This window comes from Cinclus cinclus, chromosome 4 (genome assembly GCF_963662255.1).
Source record: "Cinclus cinclus chromosome 4, bCinCin1.1, whole genome shotgun sequence".
NCBI lineage: Eukaryota > Metazoa > Chordata > Aves > Passeriformes > Cinclidae > Cinclus > Cinclus cinclus.
In genome coordinates this window covers 60,900,146-60,919,450 of record NC_085049.1, presented here as the reverse complement: position 1 = coordinate 60,919,450, position 19,305 = coordinate 60,900,146, and the positions used below count along the sequence as shown (strand labels likewise).

The window sequence follows — 19,305 nt, the reverse complement described above, 5'->3', positions numbered from 1 at the left end:
CATGGAACTTCTATGGCCTACTGAAATATTTCCTTCTCTCCCCAGGCTGTTCGTTAAAAGTTTCTTATAACATCATGCTGCTTAATCAAGACAAGGAGAAATCTTCATCATGCTAAAATATACAACTTCCATTCCATTCCAAACTTGTTCCAAATTCAGACCATGACGTTAAATATATTCATTCAGGGGGCTTTATGTGGGAGGAAGAAAAAAGATGGGAGAAAATAAATTTAAAAAGAGATAATAGGCGGAACTCCCCAAGCAAATCTTTATGCTGTCTGATGGGTACACTCAACAAGTGTTTCTATTTTCTTATCCCAACCACCCAAGTGCTGTCTCTGACAGACAGGGTCTGTAATGCAGCATTATCTAAGCAGGTAAATAGTGCCCAGAAGCCTCTAATGACAACAGGCAGCCACTCTGACTTCTATCAGCAGCTTTCAGGTGCTCTCCGGTCCTCAGGACTGTTGCATCCCAAGTACCAGATGTGAATGTTTGCAGATGGAAATAAGAAAGGGAGACGGATCCAAAAATATCTGGAGTAACAACAGCTACCAATAAACCTGAGGTTTAATTTTAAACTTCCTATTTTGACTCTCAGACAATTCTTAGTTTGACCTAGTCTCATAGTAAGAATTCAAGCAAAGGTAGGTCCCTAGAAGGCTGAAAACTTCAGGTGTATATATACGTCCTTTTAGAAATTCATGAAGAATCCTAAGGAACTATCTGAATAAATAACAACTCAGCATACATCAGATATGGTGATCACTACCAGAGAAAAGCAAGTTGAAAGACAAACACTTCTACTCTCATTAGTGCAAGAATACATACATTTTCAGTAATAAAAATACATATGGAATTAAAACTCATATATTAAAACTAATTAAAATTCATATATTACAACTAGTAAGGTTTTTATGACTTACTGAGAATATCCCCTCCACAAAAAACAAACAAAAAAACAAATGAAAACCCACCCACAACCTTTCCTCCCCCAGTTTTGTATTTTATGGCAACAAATCTGGAAGTTCGTTAAGTTATACCTCTCCACAGTATTTTTCAGTCAGTTTTTTGCCGTTTCATTTACTTCCCTGTGCTATAAGAAGCCTCATGAACCGCGTACCATTAGCATGGCTGTCTATAGTTTTGACAGATATAACAATACATATCAAATCTGAGACAGTCAAAACTGATCTGTTGAGATTGATATTCTTGTTCCTGGTGTTAAGGATTGTTGGGGCAAGGCGGCAGCCCCCTTTAAAGCAATCTGTGTTAGCTAGGTTTGGCAGCAACACAGAAAGTTTCTGCTCTTGCCTTGAACCAACAAGCCACGGTTTAAGGTGCTTTCCTGAGCGTGAGTCCACTGCAGACACAGGAATATCCCTGCCGGCTACCGCCACCCCCCGCCCCTCTCTTCTCTTCAGAGTTGTGTCGCATTCAGCCACAGGGATGTAAATCCCTTCCTCCGGCCTGAGGCTAGCTAATCACCATCCCCTAACAGAGACTTATCGCACATTTCTCCCCATCCGTCTCCTTTGCCCCTTAAGCACTAGCACAGCATTTGTTGCTTTACTGTTTAGTAAATCACCCCAGGAAAATTCCGAAATTAATTTTAAGCAGCGCTGCAGCTCTTTTTAACGTTGATGTGGTGGCTCTTAAAAGAGCCTTTGGGTCTTTGTGGATCGAAGGAGGAAGAGACTCAGGCGCGCTCGCCGCGGATGCGGCGGGCCAGCTGGATGTCCTTGGGCATGATGGTGACTCGCTTGGCGTGGATAGCGCACAGGTTGGTGTCCTCGAAGAGCCCCACCAGGTAAGCCTCGCTGGCCTCCTGCAGCGCCATGACGGCCGAGCTCTGGAAGCGCAGGTCGGTCTTGAAGTCCTGCGCGATCTCGCGCACCAGGCGCTGGAAGGGCAGCTTGCGGATCAGCAGCTCCGTGGACTTCTGGTAGCGGCGGATCTCGCGCAGCGCCACCGTGCCGGGCCGGTAGCGGTGCGGCTTCTTGACGCCGCCCGTGGCCGGCGCGCTCTTGCGGGCAGCCTTGGTGGCCAGCTGCTTGCGGGGCGCCTTCCCGCCCGTGGATTTCCGCGCCGTTTGCTTTGTCCGCGCCATTCCAAAGCAGCACCAACAGCCCCAAACAAAGAAGAAAAAAATGAGCACCGCGCGGCCGAAAACACCGCTATTTATTGAGCTGTCGCGTCTCTGATTGGACAGCAAGAGGCGCGATCTCATTGGCTGCCGTGCGATCCCGGCTGAAGCTCCGCCCGCAGCCTCTCGGCCCCGCAGCCCCGGACCCGCTCCCAGCGCTGCGCGCTCGGGGCTCGCATCCCCTCTGCTTCTCCGGCTCCTCATCTCTGCCCATCTCCTGACAGATCGTGGACAGCGTACAGCCTCACTTGCACTTTGCTCTTCTTTCTTCGCGTCTTTGTTCTGCTTTGGTTTGCTTTTTTTTTGTGAATTGTAGGCTGATTGCAAAAGAATGACAAGGTTGTTTCGGCTCCTTACGTTATCCCTAAAGACACAAAGGACAAATGGTCAGAAGAGCTCACAAATACCAGTAATACAAATTGGTAGCTCTGACAAGTATTAAAAAAGCTGTAGTGGTTGATTTTTTTTTTTTTTGCTTTTTATTATTTCCACGTTTTTCATACTTAAATGGAAAATCTTAATGAGAAGCTTTACGTATCATCAGGCAACATCGTGATGACGATAATACTTAGGCCATTAATTTGTGGGGGGGTTTTTTGTTTTTGTTTTTTTGTGAAATTAATTGGAAAGGAATATGGTATTAATCTCCTATTTAATTTCCCCCTACTCAGGAAGGTGTGAGAAAACCAGATGTGCGCACACATATATTTAGTGGTATAATTGTTTGCAAGGGCCAAATGATTTTCATAAGTTTTATATAAAGTTAAATTTGCTTTTTTTCCCTTTGGTCATGAATTACCAGCAAAAATATTTTTGAAGCGAGCCCAAGACTGGAGCACCTTTTCTGAGAATAATGTTAATGCAAAGCTTTTCTGGATACATTTGATTAAAAATGTACGTATAGGTTCACAAGTTGCTTCTATTGCTCGCTCCCCTCCTAAGCCTTCCCTTCCACCCACCCCCGCCCCAACGCAAATCATCACTAGAAAACTGTATTAAATTTATACTTTTATTTTTAAAAGTCAGTAAGAAGGGAAATAAAAGTATCACGAAGAAAATATTTATTTTAGAACAAATTATTTTTCCAACAGAAAAAAATCAGTTAAAATTTCTTCGTACGTTATTGAAATGCAAGATTATTAAATCAAGACATTTTACCGTAGGCGAACATGGGGAAAATATCACAGAGGTTCTGAAATGATTATCATAACACAATTTCGAACACAGAAAAACCCCAGCTTACACAGCAAAAACCAACTGCCCATTAAGAGAGATGACAGCACCCGCAAAACCTCGGTGGTTTGACAACAGTTTTAGTACAAAGTCCGAACAGCATCGTCGTCTTCCAACCTCCGGTATCGTTGTAAAACAGCTCTTTTGAAAGACAAAGTGGGTGGCTCTTAAAAGAGCCTTTGTGTCTTTGTCGCGGTGATCCGGGTGGAGCGCAGAGCTTTAACCGCCGAAGCCGTAGAGGGTGCGACCTTGGCGCTTGAGGGCGTAGACCACGTCCATGGCCGTGACCGTCTTCCTCTTGGCGTGCTCCGTGTAGGTGACGGCGTCGCGGATCACGTTCTCCAAGAAGACCTTGAGCACGCCACGCGTCTCCTCGTAGATGAGGCCCGAGATGCGCTTGACGCCGCCGCGCCGAGCCAGGCGGCGGATGGCGGGCTTGGTGATGCCCTGGATGTTGTCGCGCAGCACCTTGCGGTGGCGCTTGGCGCCGCCCTTGCCGAGCCCCTTGCCGCCCTTACCCCGTCCGGACATGATAACGCTGCTGCTGCCGCTGCCGCCGTGAGGCAGCGCTGCCCGCGCCGCGGCTTTTCTAGGGTGTGGTCCGACCTGGTTGAGGACTGCAGAGCAAAGGGGGGGGGGGGGGGTGGGGCGGGGCTGCCATCTCGCCGCCCGCGTCTCCGCTCTTTCTGCGCCGCTCGACCCGCCAGCAGAAAATGTCGGGATTTCTGGGAATTTCCCTTTCCCGAGGCACAAAGGGTTCGGTGTTTCTGTCGATTTTCTCGTGTGTTTCTTGTGCTTCAGACAGTAAGGACTCCACGGATGGTTTTTATAATGATTGGTGTATTTTTTAAAAGTTTTTACGTGTCCTGATCGTTTAGAAGAAAAGGCTCATTCATAGAAAGTCACCGCATTTCATTGATTCACTTAAATTATGCTCTGATTTGATATTGTTAAAGAGGTATGACTTATGTATTTCAGGTTTACTTGCTCGTATAGATTCCCTTGTGTGGCTTCTCCGTTTATACAGTTACTGCAATTTTTTTTTTAAATGGGTAATCTTGCAGCAAATTCTGTCCAGTTGTGTTTCTCAGAACTTCTACCTATCCTCGGGGTTTTTTTATGTTTTAATTTCCGACATCTCCGAATGTTATCTCAAGGTGAATTTAGCAGTACAGGTATACTAACTGAGATTTTACATGTTTCACTTTAATTTTTTTAAGGTGAAAGTATTCTTTTGGATTAATATTTTTACAGTATTTTCCAGTGCAGTAGTAGGATAGAGAAGAGAATGGCTATTTTTAGAGCGATCAAAAATACGAGTGGATTTGCATTTCTCAGGTTTTTAATAATTCTAGGTTTGCTCTCCTAGGCGGAGGAAAATATTATGAGATTTTGCTGCTGAAATCAAGCAGTATTTAGCAAGAAATTATTAATTAAAATATTTTCTACTTGAAAATTGTCTGCAAGGATGAAAACGTTTCACTTATTGAGTGTTTGCTGCGCTCTCATGGATGTTTTTTGATTGCTTGGTCGTGGTTTTTATCTTACTGGCTGGGCAGCTTTATGTAATGAATGCTTTCATGAGAATACAACAAAAGATTGAACAAAAACCAGTGCATCTTCCCACAGACAGAGATGTTGCACCTATTAGCAGAGAAATCACTGTTCAGTGGCCCCTCTCTCACTGATAAATGGTAATAATGGGATCTGTCACATGTTCATCTATTCAGCACAGGCCCAAGGGAATCCCAAATGGGGCAAGACAAACACCGAAACTCTGAAAGAGACATCCTAGCATTTCAAACCTCCAACAAAGGCTCTGTTCCACGAGGAACTTGATAGTATTCTCATCTGGGCTGCGCAGATACTCCTGGAATCCAGTGAGGTGCCATGGCTTGGGTCATGGTGCTGTCTTTCCTAAGGCCACTTTTGTCCTTTCAGGGAGGGAATTTCAGGGACCGTGACAGGACTGCTGCAGGCTATCAGAAGAAAATGGGCACTCTGTCGTCAGTTCTTCTCTCACTTCCAGCAGATTTTGGAAGTAAGGTCGGTATGGCCTACACTTGTTGTCGCGTTTGCAGCAGGTTTTCCAATCTCTGACTACACAGGCAAGTCCCCAGGAAATTATCAACAGAATAGTTTAGCACTACCTGCTGCAGAGCTCCCCGAAATTACTCTGCTATGAAAATCCATATCTTCAGTCTGATCAATCAGACTTCAGGGACTGACTCTATCACAGGTCTTTTCTTCTCTAAGAGCTGTTACCACTTGCAGATGCCTGCCATGAGGCTGTCACAAAATCCTGGAAAATTCACATACCTGAGCAGCTTGTGATAAGTTGTCCAGTTCTGTAAAGCTGAGCTTTTCTTTCTGCTGCTTTATTGTTTTTTTTCTGCAGTGGAATAAAATGAAGCCAATCCTCATAACATAAATCCTGCTCCATAATGAGCTGCTTCTGCCCAATGATTTGTGAATATATATATAATTTCCTCTGTCTCTTGCTGACTGTTTGCTTAGCTAAATACCAGAAATCATTTGGAAAAGGATTAAAAAGAAATAATAGATATATGCTTGTTCATAGCATTATTTTTTTAAACCCATGACAGAAATACACAATTGAAAAAGGGGAGCAAATTTTGAGCTGAGTTCCTGCTCTTCTTGACTCACAGCTAATTTTAAATTATACATCAAATATCTTCTGTTCTGTGAGGTCTGTTTGATAAAATTGAAACAGTAATTTAAACTACATTGAATCATTTCCATTAGAAGAGAAAATTCAAACATCATAGAGACTAACCTCTGTGTTGCATGAAGAGTACAGAAACTCGGCAGAAAATGAACACCCCTGGATTCCAACTGGTCCTCAGGGATCAGAGGGGATGGGTGCAGCTGCCCTCAACTTCTGATTCCTTCAAATTCAGCACTGTTAGCCTGGTAGTGTCAAATAAGAAGAATGAGCACAGATTCACAAACAGTGCAGTTTAACCACTTCAGCTCTATAGATCTGGTTGCAAATCTGTAATCACCAACTGGAGAACAGTGAAGTTTATTGAAGCAACAGCACTAAAATTCAGAACTATCAGTGCTAAATGCACAACGATAGAGCTCCAACAAGAACACTCATGTTGTGTTAACCCAGATATTATTACTATTATTATTATTATTATTATTATTATTATGTGAAGAAGCTTACCAAGGAGGCCTGCCCAGCTGGGAGGAGGGAGAGGAGAGCAGCCTGTTGACTGTCTTCAAAGTCTTTTTGTATTCCTCTCAAACAGCTTAAATTTCTGCCCTCCTTATATACAGCATAATCTCATCTCACTCTCCCTCTTATGTGTGGCATGATCTAGGTGGAAAATTGAGTAATATAGTCATATATGTGGTAGCAGACACTTCATAAAAGTTATTAGTACATGCAGTAGCCTGCAATTTAATATATAACTGACTTTAGCAGGCAAAAGTTACTTTTTTGGCTCTGGGTACTTCAGAGTTCAGATCATGACATTGTTCCATTTGTTCTGTTCTTCTGAGCCAAATTGTGACCATCCTGTCTTCACAGGATCTAGCCTTTCAACCCAGTCATCCTCTCTTGACATCAGCAATGCACAGATCCCTTTGTGCACAGATGACATAGGAGATACAGTGCAGGCCACAGACAGTGAGCTACAGCCCTTGGTTGTCATCTCACACCTCTGTGCTGTAGTTAGGGACTTCTTTTACTCGATCAAGTGTCAATGTTTGATATAAGTCATAATCCTATTATTAATTTTTTACATTTCAGTTTTTCAACAGCTGCTGGCAGCCCAACCCTGAAATCATTGGAAAAAAAAATAAAAATCCTGCATTCACTGAGGTTTCACTGGTGTCTCAGCAGTTCATGCAGGACTAATGAGCAAAACTCATATGGGAATGGAAATGCAAAGTGCTCAACAAAACACTATGTGCAAAATGAAAGTCAGAATGCAACTCTAAATCTAGAAATAATTGCCCAAAAAGGAGTATGGAGGGTGAATGGGGATCCCAGGAGGAGTCACACTGATGACTTCATTATGCTTTGACAATATGTTATGTAAAGGAGAAATCTCAAATTCCTACAGAAAAAAGTATCTGATAACCCTGGGTCCAGCAGTACACTGGGTGCATTGTGATCTAGATAGTAAAAAAGAAACTTGTGGAAGGAAAACTCTGCTGTGGAATCTTACTGTGTCAAAGGTGTCTAGTTGAGAAGTGGTTCTGTACCCAAATTCAAGCTATTTCAAATCTGTTCTGACATGCAAGCAGCACAGAACAGTCCTGGCATTAATGCTATTTATGTTGCACTCTTCCAGACTCCACACTGGCTGTCCCCAGCTTCCTGCCCATACATTGTAGGTGTTTCACCACTCAGCTCCTTCCTTTTGAGAACCTGCAAACTTAGTCTTGAAATGTACATAACTTAAATGTGCATAATTTTACAAGTTATTTAGCCCAGGATTATAGGAAGGAGTTTTTTTCCACTTTATTCAGCTGTCATGATTTAACCCCAGCCAGCAATTAAACACCATGCAGCTGCTCCCTCACAGATTCCCAGAGATGGGGGAGAAAATCAAAAAAAGAGAAAAACTTTGTGACTTGAGATAAAGACAGTTGAATTGGTAAAGCAACAGCCATGGAAACAAAAGAAAACAAGGAATTGATTCAGCACTTCCATGGAGCTCAGGCACCTCCAGGAGAGCAAGGCTCTATCATGCGTGATGTTCACTTAGGATGACAAAAGCCATCACTGGAATATTCCCCTCCCTTCTTCTTCTTCCCCCTCAACTTTATCTGCTGTGCATGAAACTGTACGATTTGGAATTTCCTTTTGGTCAATTGGGATCAGCTGTCCTGGCTGCATCCCTTCCCAATTCCTTGTGCCCTCCTGGATTCCTCATGGGTGAGGTGGTGGGAGAAGCAGAAAGGCCTTGGGTCTGTGTAAGCACTGCTCAGCAACAAGTAAAACAACCCTGTCTTATCAGCACTGTCTCCAGCACAAATTTTAAACATCTTTGTGCTTGAGCTAACATAGCTTGCTTTATATGGAAGTCTAGCTTCTAATTTTCTCTACCAAACACAGAAGATTTCTTAATAAATTAGTGGAGTAGTTTCCCTTGCAACAAAACTCCACCTGTGATGTTTTTAATAATTGAGTCCCTAAGGGAGACTTTTTAAAATTGTTTTTTAAAGATGTGATGATCCATGAAGAATGAACTCTTCCACCTGACAACAACCATAAAAGACAGAGAAGTACACAAGAAGTATGTGAATAACATAACCCAGTAAAAGAGAAGGAAGATATGAAGAAACATGTTTTAAATTTACCTGGTTTTGTGGTAATTTGACAGGCAATTCGGCTTTGTGGTGACTAATGTTTATGAAAAATTCTGTAACCCCATCTTAAAAATGTGTTCATCAGTAGAAAGTGATTTGTTATTCTAAGGGGAATAACTTAAACAAAATTCTTGACAGGTTCCTATGTCTGTTCTGCTATATGTAGATTTTTATCTAATTCAGTGGTTCATTTGCCATTATTGGAACATCATAGATTTTGATATTGATATTTACTGAGGAAGTACATATGTCAAATAAACAACTGACCCTGTGGAAGAGAAAACAAATCAAAACAGGTCTTTCCTGTAATAAATTGCAATACTGAACTCTGGGGGTGGTTACCTTCCTTCTAATTTTGGGGCAGCTTAGCATTTAATCATAAAGTATATACTTTTGTTTTTTTGTCAAAGTATGACCAGACACTAAGCACCAGCACATAGCACACCTCAGAAAATACTGAGCAGATCTCCTACATTTTCTTTCTTTTGCCTGTATCATGAGGCATCTTGACATGTTTGACTAAAGAAATTAACCACCATTTGTCCAAGAAATATGTTATAGAAGAGTGAGATGTCTTCCCACTCCACTGCAATCATAAATCCTACAACTGAACGTCAGCCAGAAGGTTAGCAAGAAGTTTCAGGCATGATAGCCAAATAATAATATCCCGAGTTTTTCTTAGGATATTAACTCTTCTTGTCTGGATTAGGAAACTTACTTAGCTAGAGAAGCATGCTGCAGGTGATGTGGTGTCCTGAGGGACACACAGGGATCAGACACCATGTCAGCGACTTGGTAATTTAACCTAAGCTTATTGTGAGGGAGAATCAGTCTGAAACTGTGCACTGCTCTCCCATAGCTGAGATGAGATGAGATGGCAGAGACAGGGCTAGCAGTGGAGAAGCTGAGGGGAAAGGCAGGTGAGAAACGATGAATAAGGGTTACTGACTGATATGCCAGTGGTGCAGTTGGCATAAAGATGACATTACACTTATCCCTCCCCCAGCATGAGTTTTCACAGACCACTCTTGCTCTTTGCCACTGCAGTCCCTTTTTCCAGAGGGTATCTGTGCTATGCTGCCAAACTCAGCTTTACAGGTTGAACAGGAATTTTTGGTTTGATGGTAATTTTGTTCCTGTAATGGACAGTATAACCACTGGAACTTACATACACAGTGCATTCAGTGTTCCTGCGCATATACTCACTTTGCTGCTGCATGGAACAATTTCTTAAAATATTTAAGTTACCTCTGAACGGAAAGATCAACTTTTCTCGAACTTTGTGTTCATTAACGAGTTAAATCCCTACACATAAGCTATGATCACCTCATACTCACAATAAACCAGTTTCTCGTAGAGCAATCACGGTAAAAAGAAGTGTGCACTGTGCAACCTTCAAACCGAGACTGGAGAATTGCCAGTGACCAGAGCTATAGGTTGTTACGCGTGCAGGAAATACCAAGCTTTTATGGTTCGAAGAGTGCAAAAATGAACACCCGGCAAAGAACTGAGCGCGGCAGCTCCAAATGAGCGAGAGAGTGAGCACCGAAGTGGAGCACTGCGCAGCACCAGGGCAGCTCGAAGCCTCGAATTTCTGAGACCCCCGCTGGCCCTACGGTATCCAAAGCGGGCACAAAGCTGGACTGGGAGTGAAAATGCCCGAGGGGACTGGGGAGGTGGGAGAGGCGGTGCAAACCTACCAGGGAGTTCGTAAGCGTCTTCCTCCAAGTGAACGCGGCGAAAAAGGTGGAGCCCCCTTTTTAACCTGAAAATTGCCGGGTAGAAGAAAAGCCCGATAGCTACTGCCAATCTTGGCGGAGCGCGGGCTTTTCGAAATCCGCCGGGCTCTGGGGGCGGTCCGAGGCGCTTCCCTGCACAGCTCTCCGCCTGCAGGACACCACGCAGCATTCCCACCTCCATTCCCCCTTCCCAAAACCTGGGTCGCCCGGAGCGGTGCCTCGCTACCCAGAGGAATTTCGGTTGGAACCGATTTCGTGCGGCTAAAGGGAATGTATTTGCACCCACGCACGGGGATTTAATTTATTTTTAAATGAGATGTGCCGTGCTGAGCTCCGCTGCGATGCTGATCTGCACCGGCGAAGAACACGAGCGCAAAAATATTACCCGGTGGACCTAAGAAACTGCAATGAAGAAAAAAAAAAAAAAAAAAAAAGGTTTGAAATGAACACGCGTTACACGGGCATTTAAATACTAAAATAATTTCAGCTCTTTTTGTGGAAAAGTGGGTGGCTCTTAAAAGAGCCGTTGGGTTTATCTGCAAAGCAGATAGGGTTTCTTCCGCACCACTTATTTTTTCTTGGGCGCTGCCTTCTTTGCCTTGGCCGCTTTGGGTTTGGCCGCTTTGGGCTTGGCTGCTTTGGGCTTCACCGCTTTCGCCTTAGCCGGGCTCTTCGCTGCTGCCGCCGCTTTTTTGGGCTTGGCAGCCTTTGTCGCCTTCTTGGGGCTCTTGGCCGCTTTCTTGGCCGCAGCGGCCGCCGGCTTCTTCGCCTTCTTGGGGCTCTTTTTCGCTGTCACCGCTTTCTTGGGCTTCTTAGCGGCGCTGGCGGGCTTCTTAGCCGCCGCCGGCTTCTTTGGCTTGGCCGCAGCAGTTCTCTTCTTGGGAGCTTTTTCCTTGGCTTCTCCGGGTTTCTTGCTGAGGCGGAAAGAGCCGGAGGCGCCGGTGCCCTTGGTCTGCACTAAGATGCCCTTGCTGACGAGGCTCTTGATGCCCAGCTTAATGCGGCTATTACTTTTTTCCACATCGTAGCCGCCGGCGGCCAGCGCCTTCTTGAGCGCAGCGAGCGAGAGCCCCTTGCGCTCCTTGGAGGCGGACACGGCCTTGGTGATCAGCTCGGTGACGCTGGGCCCCGCGGGTCTGCGGGCTTTGGAGCCGCTCGCCGCCTTCTTCGGCTTCTTGGCGGCGGGAGCTTTGGCCGGGGCCGGAGAGGCGGCGGCGGCGGCGGCGGCGGCGGCGACATCGGGGGCGGCGACGGGAGCGGTCTCGGCCATCTGGGCTTCTGCACGATCCGATCCGATCCGATCCGATCCGATCCCAACCGATCCGATCCGAACCGACCGGAGATGGAGGCGAACAATGGAAGCGCGGCCGCCGCCGCTCCCTTTTATAGCAGCGCCGCGCGCGCTGATTGGTGCGCGCCGCTCCGCTCCGCCGCCCGCCGCCGCGCCCGCTGTGTTTCTTCGGGATGCAAAAAGGAGTTTTTCCTTACAAAAATTGCCGCCCGTGCACCCCGTTTCTTTATGGGAAGAAAAGGGGGAGTCTGTCCTACGAGCTAGTGGGGTTTCTCCTCAGAAAGAGCAAAAATGAGGGAAACGCGACCGCTGAAACTCGGCGGCGGCCAGCCGCAGAGACCTCGGCAGAGAGAAATCTTCGGTTTATATTTTCAATTAAAATTTTACCGTGAGCTAAATGGGCGCAACCGGCATGGAATTTTGTTCTTTGGAAGGTTCTCTACAGAGCACGTAAAAACCAGGGCGGTTTAAAAAGTTGGTCTCAGAGAAAACTGATATTAAATCCGAGGAAGTAACACAGTTTCAGCCCATGGTCCCAGCCGCTGATTCAGAGCTGACTCCCTCGGCTGAGCCGCTTCCCTCCGAAATTACCCCGCTCCGTGTGTCCCTTCAGCAATCTCGGTTTCTCTGCTACTGCCTTTTGGGGAGATGTTTTTGCTTTACCATCGTGTTTGAGAGTCGTTTTTACTTTCCCTGTGCTTCGGGGTTTCAGTGGAACAAAGCAGCGACGTGCCCGTGTGAGGTCTGATACTCTTGTCATTGCATTTTCAATATAACCTTAACAAAGTGGCATTCGTTTGTGAAATTCGGGAATCAGGATAGCTTCAGTTATAGTATAACTGCTTTTAGTGTTAATCCGTACGCTGATTGTTCGCCCTCGCCTTGTAATTATTTCAAACCGATTGGGAAGCAAAATCTGGAGTGTACTGAATTTTGAAATGTACAGGGAGTTGAACCAGAAAATTCCTCCTTTGAGGGTATGTTGGGTAGCCAGTTTACGCAAACTTGCTTTCTCGGTTTTTATTAATAAATGTTGTTTGTGGATTTATTTTTTAGAACACTATGTGGTGATTCACCACTTCACTACTTTCAGAAGAGCAGAACCTACACCTTATAAATTGGATTCCTGACCCGGGAAGTGGCAGCTCGATATTACAAGCAATGGATGAATTCTCTATTTTTTTTTTTCTTTTTCTTCCTTTTCAATGCAATGTTGCTTTCTTTCAAATACCAAGCTGTTAACAGTCTGCCTGCAGCGGTATTGTGTTCCATACCCTCCATATCCGGCCTATCATAACTTCCCAAAAAAAAGTGTGAACTGCTATATTCAGAGCTAAAAGCAGGTGAGGAACGATGGATGAAATGCCGGTAAAACATAGAGTCCCCGCTGTTTCAGAGTGTAAAAATAAAGAAACACAGTGACTTGAGTCGTTTGAGAAATGTCACATTCTTTTCTTATTACTTGAGTTTAATTGTGAAATCCAAACTGTTAAAATCAGAGGAAGTACTGAATTTATCCCTGAAATTTGAAATGCCTTCCCCCCCCCCCCCCCCCCCGCTCGAAGATAAATGTTGAAAAAAATACAGCTTAGTAAGGTCTCCCTCGGTAAACCTATAAAATAAAAGGTGAATGCACTTTTTGGATGATCTGGCTGTAATAACAAGCAAAACAAAACTGCAGTGTGACCCTGCAGAATGTTCTGTTGGTTCTTGATTAAATACAGAAATAGGAAAATGCATTTAACGCACATTTAATCTGATACCAATGTCCAGTACTGGGGGAGGATTAAGGCCTTCTGTGACACTACTGAGCACTATCAGAATGCTGAAAATTTGTTGTTGTTGTTTTTTTTCCTAAACTAGTAGTTCTAACCCCATAGCCAAGACAGAGTTCAAAACCTTCCAGAGGCACTAGTGATAAAATTTGTAGTTCTCAAGTCCCTTGATCTTAGTGTATACATGGTTTGTTTGTGTCACAATAGTAACATTTAATAGCACCTTCCTGTGAACATTTTGGGCTTGTACAAGAAATGTTGTAATCTTTATCAATCATTGAAAGACTGGGTAATCCGTGTATTTCTTCCTACTTTTTTTTATGGGAGAAAGGGATTCTGAGATTCCTGGAAATATGAACAGAACATTAGTATTTTTATTTACTTTCATTGTTGTGATTGTGTATTGCTTTACTTAGAAAAAGGGGAAATGTTCAGAGTTGTGATTCTACTCCACCAAACTCATCTTTCCTTCACGTAAGTTATCACTGAGCCTTGGAGATAATATCTCCCTACCCTGAGAGACCAAGAAATGACAGCTTGGTGGGCAGTGTCAGGCAGTGGATGCTCACAGGAAATGAACCATTATGAATTCCTAATCACTGGAGACCAAAATAAAGGTGGGCATTAACCTGGAGACAGGAAGGGCAGAGCCCAGAGTTGATGCAAGTCAAGGATAATTTGCCTGATTTTTCTACAGATGTGTTTTGATTTTGGGTATTCAAGCACAATAGCCTAGAATCATCCAAGTACTTGTATTGTAATCGAGCGAGTTTTAATATTTCAGCCACTGTAGACTAAAATTTATTTTTTCAGCAACTATTGAAAAAAACCACAAAAACCAACAAAGAGAACATGTGCTCAACAATGAAAGTTGGTGCAAGAAAGCTTATCAAGGCTCTGATAGTCCATGTCTTCACATAGAAGTTGTATTTGGCTATTATTACCCTATTCACCTTCCCCATATTTTTAAAATCGGTAAATGTCTATAGAAACACTGAAATATTTTAGTAAAATATTTTGCCTTTCCTTCCAGGACATTAACAGGTTTATGAATTAGCACAGGCCTACAGATATTCTAACCAGAATTCTTTTAGAAGTTTAATAGGGGAGGGGGGAAATAAGAAACATTGTCAAGTGGGTTCATATTCTGCATCAAAATCCCACACATGCTGTAAATTAATTCAACTTTATGCAGATTGTTTACAGAAATAGGACATCTACCCTTGCTCCTGTTCCAAAGATGAATAGGTAGGTTATAAAAAAAGATTGTTTGTCTGTATTTTAATGCCAAAATTCAAAGCTGTTGCCTAGCACAGGTGTTCTAATGTAAAATAAATAATGAATCCCTGCTCCTTCTGCTTAAAAGAGTGCTAGGCTGCCATTATTTTCCTCTGTGCCTACTGGCATTTTTTTCCTGGATGACAAGTAAAGCCAAAACATCCGGTAAGAAGTATTGATTTGGTATTTTCATATACACCATGCCTAAATGAACAGCACCCAAATTCTCCACTAAATGTTGTGGTTTCCTCACTGGTGAGGGTCTTGGCTTGGTTCTACAGCAATCCTATTTACCTGAAAATTTCTGGGTATGGGCCAAGGCTCATCTAAAGATATGGACTTCAGAATGTTTAAAAAGTCCGTATTCCACATCTGAAAGACATATTTTATTTATTTTTCCCCCCCTCTTGTAATAGAATATGCCCAAGTTTCAAGGGATGAAACTATTTCTAAATCACAGAAATTCAAATCCACAACATTCAAATACATAAGGAAACTACATCACTGTATGTCAGCTTTTGTCTACTAATATTTATTACGGGCAGAAATCCTCTTGCTCAGCATGCAGAAACACAAATTGACTAAGGGTTTTTGGGAACACAAGGAGTTTCTGACACAGCATTAGACCTAAATCTGCTGCTGGAGCTGGCAAAAAGATGTAAATTATGAGGAGATATTTGGTGCATAGTCAACAGCGCAGATCTGGAAATGAGCGTGGACTAGAAAGATCCAGCTTCCAGGGCAGAGTCCCAAGGCTGACTGAGGAACGCTGTGACCTCCAGAGGTTTTCTAGGAACCGTGTTAGATTTCCTTCCAGAACTGTAGGGGTAGGAGGTGAACGAGGTCTTCTTGTCTACAAGCGATGAAGAAGAGTTGCCCTTTGGAAACTCTGGATACAGCACAAGCACAGAAAGTTTTCCTAGAGTGTAGTGAGGGAAGTCAAGGATGTTTGCACAATTTCTCACCTATGTGGATTTTTTTTTTTCCTTTTCCTCCATATGGTAAAACCAGTTCATGGTGTTCCCCAGCTCTGTCAATACCAGTTATCTGAATTCCTCTACCTGTGTGACAACACTGCACATCTTTCTGCATGGAATGAAATGTCTGCCTGCCTGTTTGAAGGCTTATTAAATGGATGCTCTAGTTTCAGCAAAATACAAACACCTTGCATTGTGACATTAAAACATACAGGACATTTTTTCCCTTTAAATTTCTATTAAAAAAACTTAAAATATTGATTTGCATACCTCCTTTATTTTTTATGTTCCTCTTGTCATAGTACTGCTGCATTAAAACCTCTTTACTGAGCATTACCAAAGGGGAAGATTTCTTTTCAACCTAAGGATGTAAATTGCAGATGAATGAAGCAAAACTTCCAAGAGAACTTTAATCCAGTCCTTGGAATTTTTAAGTAAACAACCAAAATTCAGAGAAAAAAAGTGTGCCCCTCCACTTTGCAGTTCTGTGAAAATTTTAACCCTTGCACATTAAAAGGAGATTATCAGTTGGATTCTTCAGCATGCTTCGAAATAGATAAAAGGGGGAAGATAAGCAGATTGCTCATACGTAAGTGAAAATATAATTTTAAAAAGCACTAGATAAAATACATTGTAAGCTTGAAACCTTGTTTTATATGGCTCTATATATCTGTAAATATTTAGGGACATATAAAGCCCAAGGCAGCCATTTCATTGTGATTTCCACTGCTTCCTGTGCCTCGGAGTCATTTTGGGATTCAGTTTACAGCTGAAATACTCACATTTCACATATTCAGTTCTGGTCCTCACTGGCAAAATATAAAGACATCACCTTAGTGCTTGTGACACACAATTCAAAGTATCTTCCTCATAAAATAATGTTTTTGTGATGGTTTTCTGAAATAAAGAAAACAAACCAAGCAAAAAAAAAAAAAATCAAACACCACCAGACCCCTCAAAAAACAGAATACCTACCAGACAGATGACATCTCGGAAAACTTAAACAGGGGGAACGAATTAAGGAGTACCATAGGAAATTCTCTTAGAATTTTTCCAATTATTTAACACAATACTTACCATGGTTATCCTATGGTTTTACAAATTATTAAATTATTCATTACTTTCTAATAAGTATACATATATTTGCATGAAACAATGCCTAAAAGGGTTCCAGAACATATATAGGCCCAAAACACATACCTACAAAAGGAGAAAGTCCAATGAAATGGAAATACACTTTTCTGGCAATTGTTTCATTGTGAACTATACCTGGTTAAGCTTTTTTATAAAGTACTGTCTATGAGTTTACAGTATACAGTTAAGAGCATCAGAAGAACATGAGATTAAGAGGATTTAGTGCTACACAATAAGGGAAAAAAAATCACAGCATAAGACCTGTCCTATGCTTGGAAAAAAAAAAATAGTACTCACAGGAGATAGGTTACTTATACCCAAATTTTACAGGTGTAAAAAATATATCGCGCTGTTGGTAAAACAGCACAGTAAGGTAGAAGATATTCGTTGTAAATCTGTCGGAGCAACAACAACAGGAAGGCATATACAGGTTTCTAACTGTTCGACAACTAGTAGAAAATAAGATGTGACAAAGCTAAAAGAAAATGACACGATGCGCACCTAGCGATAGACGAGAACAAGGCAAAGTCCAGGAAAGCAGCTCCAAAGGCTTTTCGAGAACATGGCACCGGGAGAAGGCGGGGTAAAAACACGCTTAAGGTCCGCGGAGACGGCAAGACCGGCCGAACTCCAGAGCAAGGCTGCAGCGAGCGGCAGAGATCGGTGCGAGGCGGGGGGGACGGAGACGGATGCGGGGCCGGGCGCGGAGAGAGCAGCGGGGGCCCCGGGGAGGCGCCCGCGAGAGGCCAGAGGGGCGGAGGCGCAGGCCCGGCCCCGCCCGCCGTGTCCGCCCCTGCTCTCAACCAGGTCGGACCGCTCCACATAAAAACTCCCGCGCGGACCGCGCTGCCTTACAGCAGCAGTGCTGAGAGCAGCAGTAGCAGCAGCGTTATCATGTCCGGCCGGGGCAAGGGCGGCAAGGGGCTCGGCAAGGGCGGCGCCAAGCGCCACCGCAAGGTGCTGCGCGACAACATCCAGGGCATCACCAAGCCCGCCATCCGCCGCCTGGCTCGGCGCGGCGGCGTCAAGCGCATCTCGGGCCTCATCTACGAGGAGACGCGCGGCGTGCTCAAGGTCTTTCTGGAGAACGTGATCCGCGACGCCGTCACCTACACGGAGCACGCCAAGAGGAAGACGGTCACGGCCATGGACGTGGTCTACGCCCTCAAGCGCCAAGGTCGCACCCTGTACGGCTTCGGCGGCTAAACTCTGCGCTCCACCCGGATCACCGCGACAAAGACACAAAGGCTCTTTTAAGAGCCACCCACTTTGTCTTTCAAAAGAGCTGCGTTGCTGTACTAGCGCTTCGTCTATAAGCGCTTTGGTTTCCAGTATTCTCCCTCCCATGACAACTGCTTTACTTAGCCCCGTGTGTTTCAGCTCCGGTAAGCCCCGCTGCGGCCCCTGAGCAGCCCTTAACCCACCACAACCCAGACAGGTGAAAACCATAGTTTTCGGAAAACCTCGCTAGCCTAACCTCTCGACCAGGCGCCGCAGCTTTGTTCCCTTTACTCTCGGAAAGGGATCGCTGCACGGCTAAGGGGAAAGCCCTGGAGAGAACACGGCCACCAACTCCTCCCGGCCGCCGCTAGCAGCACCGCTTACGCGGGCCCGTGACTGGGGAGACTAAAACCCCCGGGCGATCTCCAAAAGCCCGCGCGCAGGCCACCATCGGCTGCGCCGATCCCATTCCGCGCTCCCCTCCTCCCGCGCTCATGCCAGCCCAGCAGCTCCCCGCGCGCCGGCAACACACTGCTCCCACTGATCCCCGTCGGCGACGAAAATTCGGCCACGCTCAACCGGCCGGGGCTGCACACAGTGAAGACAAGCCCAACAACGCAAACCCCCACGAGAAAAACACGAACGCAGCAACCGCCCAAGCGGCACCCGCTTCGCAGCATCTCGAGCTCTTTTGCGACTCTGTGGGTGGCTCTGAAAAGAGCCTTTGGGTTTCGCTGCTGGGCTCGCGACGCTTCCCCCGCCTGCTTTACTTGCTCTTGGCTTTGTGGCTTTCAGTCTTCTTGGGCAGCAGCACGGCCTGGATGTTGGGCAGCACGCCGCCCTGCGCGATCGTCACCTTGCCCAGCAGCTTGTTGAGCTCCTCGTCGTTGCGGATGGCCAGCTGCAGGTGGCGGGGAATGATGCGCGTCTTCTTGTTGTCGCGGGCCGCGTTGCCCGCCAGCTCCAGGATCTCGGCCGTCAGGTACTCCAGCACGGCCGCCAGGTACACCGGGGCGCCGGCGCCCACGCGCTCCGCGTAGTTGCCCTTGCGCAGCAGCCGGTGCACGCGGCCCACGGGGAACTGCAGCCCGGCCCGCGACGAGCGCGACTTGGCCTTGGCGCGCGCCTTCCCGCCCTGCTTCCCGCGCCCGGACATCTTCGC

The 19,305-nt window shown here is 45.1% G+C and overlaps 5 protein-coding genes and 1 long non-coding RNA gene across 7 annotated transcripts; 1 reads left to right on the top strand and 5 right to left on the bottom strand.

Annotated features, from left to right (window-relative positions):
- Positions 1-1,699: 1,699 nt before the first annotated feature.
- LOC134043670 (histone H3) lies at positions 1,700-2,110 on the bottom strand. The gene has a single exon (XM_062492286.1). The coding sequence runs from the start codon at positions 2,108-2,110 to the stop codon at positions 1,700-1,702; it is 411 nt and encodes a 136-aa protein (XP_062348270.1).
- LOC134043687 (histone H4) lies at positions 2,111-3,922 on the bottom strand. Its single transcript, XM_062492312.1, has one exon. It carries the CDS (start codon positions 3,908-3,910, stop codon positions 3,599-3,601), a length of 312 nt encoding a protein of 103 aa, XP_062348296.1. The 5' UTR covers positions 3,911-3,922; the 3' UTR covers positions 2,111-3,598.
- A 6,881-nt stretch (positions 3,923-10,803) lies between these two features.
- Positions 10,804-11,737, bottom strand: LOC134043662 (histone H1.03). The gene has a single exon (XM_062492277.1). The coding sequence runs from the start codon at positions 11,735-11,737 to the stop codon at positions 11,036-11,038; it is 702 nt and encodes a 233-aa protein (XP_062348261.1). The 3' UTR covers positions 10,804-11,035.
- A 3,516-nt stretch (positions 11,738-15,253) lies between these two features.
- On the bottom strand, positions 15,254-17,004 carry LOC134043692 (uncharacterized). Its single transcript, XR_009933178.1, has 3 exons — positions 16,571-17,004; positions 16,059-16,149; positions 15,254-15,730 (listed from the first exon to the last, which is right to left on the bottom strand). It is a non-coding gene; the product is annotated as an uncharacterized LOC134043692 (long non-coding RNA).
- An 812-nt stretch (positions 17,005-17,816) lies between these two features.
- Positions 17,817-18,128, top strand: LOC134043795 (histone H4). The gene has a single exon (XM_062492526.1). The coding sequence runs from the start codon at positions 17,817-17,819 to the stop codon at positions 18,126-18,128; it is 312 nt and encodes a 103-aa protein (XP_062348510.1).
- Positions 18,129-18,482: 354 nt separating this feature from the next.
- Positions 18,483-19,305, bottom strand: LOC134043674 (histone H2A type 2-C). 2 transcript variants are annotated; one of them, XM_062492293.1, is made up of 2 exons: positions 19,219-19,299; positions 18,483-19,113 (listed from the first exon to the last, which is right to left on the bottom strand). In XM_062492293.1, the coding sequence occupies exons 1-2, from the start codon at positions 19,297-19,299 to the stop codon at positions 18,910-18,912; spliced, it is 285 nt and encodes a 94-aa protein (XP_062348277.1). In that variant the 3' UTR covers positions 18,483-18,909. The 2 variants fall into 2 exon arrangements, with proteins under 2 accessions (XP_062348277.1, XP_062348276.1); XM_062492292.1 differs by having other exon boundaries at positions 18,483-19,305.

What these genes read in the sequence shown, in the direction of transcription:
- LOC134043662 (XM_062492277.1), bottom strand. Translation starts at nt 11,737, where the DNA reads ATGGCCGAGACCGCTCCCGTCGCCGCCCCCGATGTCGCCGCCGCCGCC.
- LOC134043670 (XM_062492286.1), bottom strand. Translation starts at nt 2,110, where the DNA reads ATGGCGCGGACAAAGCAAACGGCGCGGAAATCCACGGGCGGGAAGGCG.
- LOC134043674 (XM_062492292.1), bottom strand. Translation starts at nt 19,299, where the DNA reads ATGTCCGGGCGCGGGAAGCAGGGCGGGAAGGCGCGCGCCAAGGCCAAG.
- LOC134043687 (XM_062492312.1), bottom strand. Translation starts at nt 3,910, where the DNA reads ATGTCCGGACGGGGTAAGGGCGGCAAGGGGCTCGGCAAGGGCGGCGCC.
- LOC134043795 (XM_062492526.1), top strand. Translation starts at nt 17,817, where the DNA reads ATGTCCGGCCGGGGCAAGGGCGGCAAGGGGCTCGGCAAGGGCGGCGCC.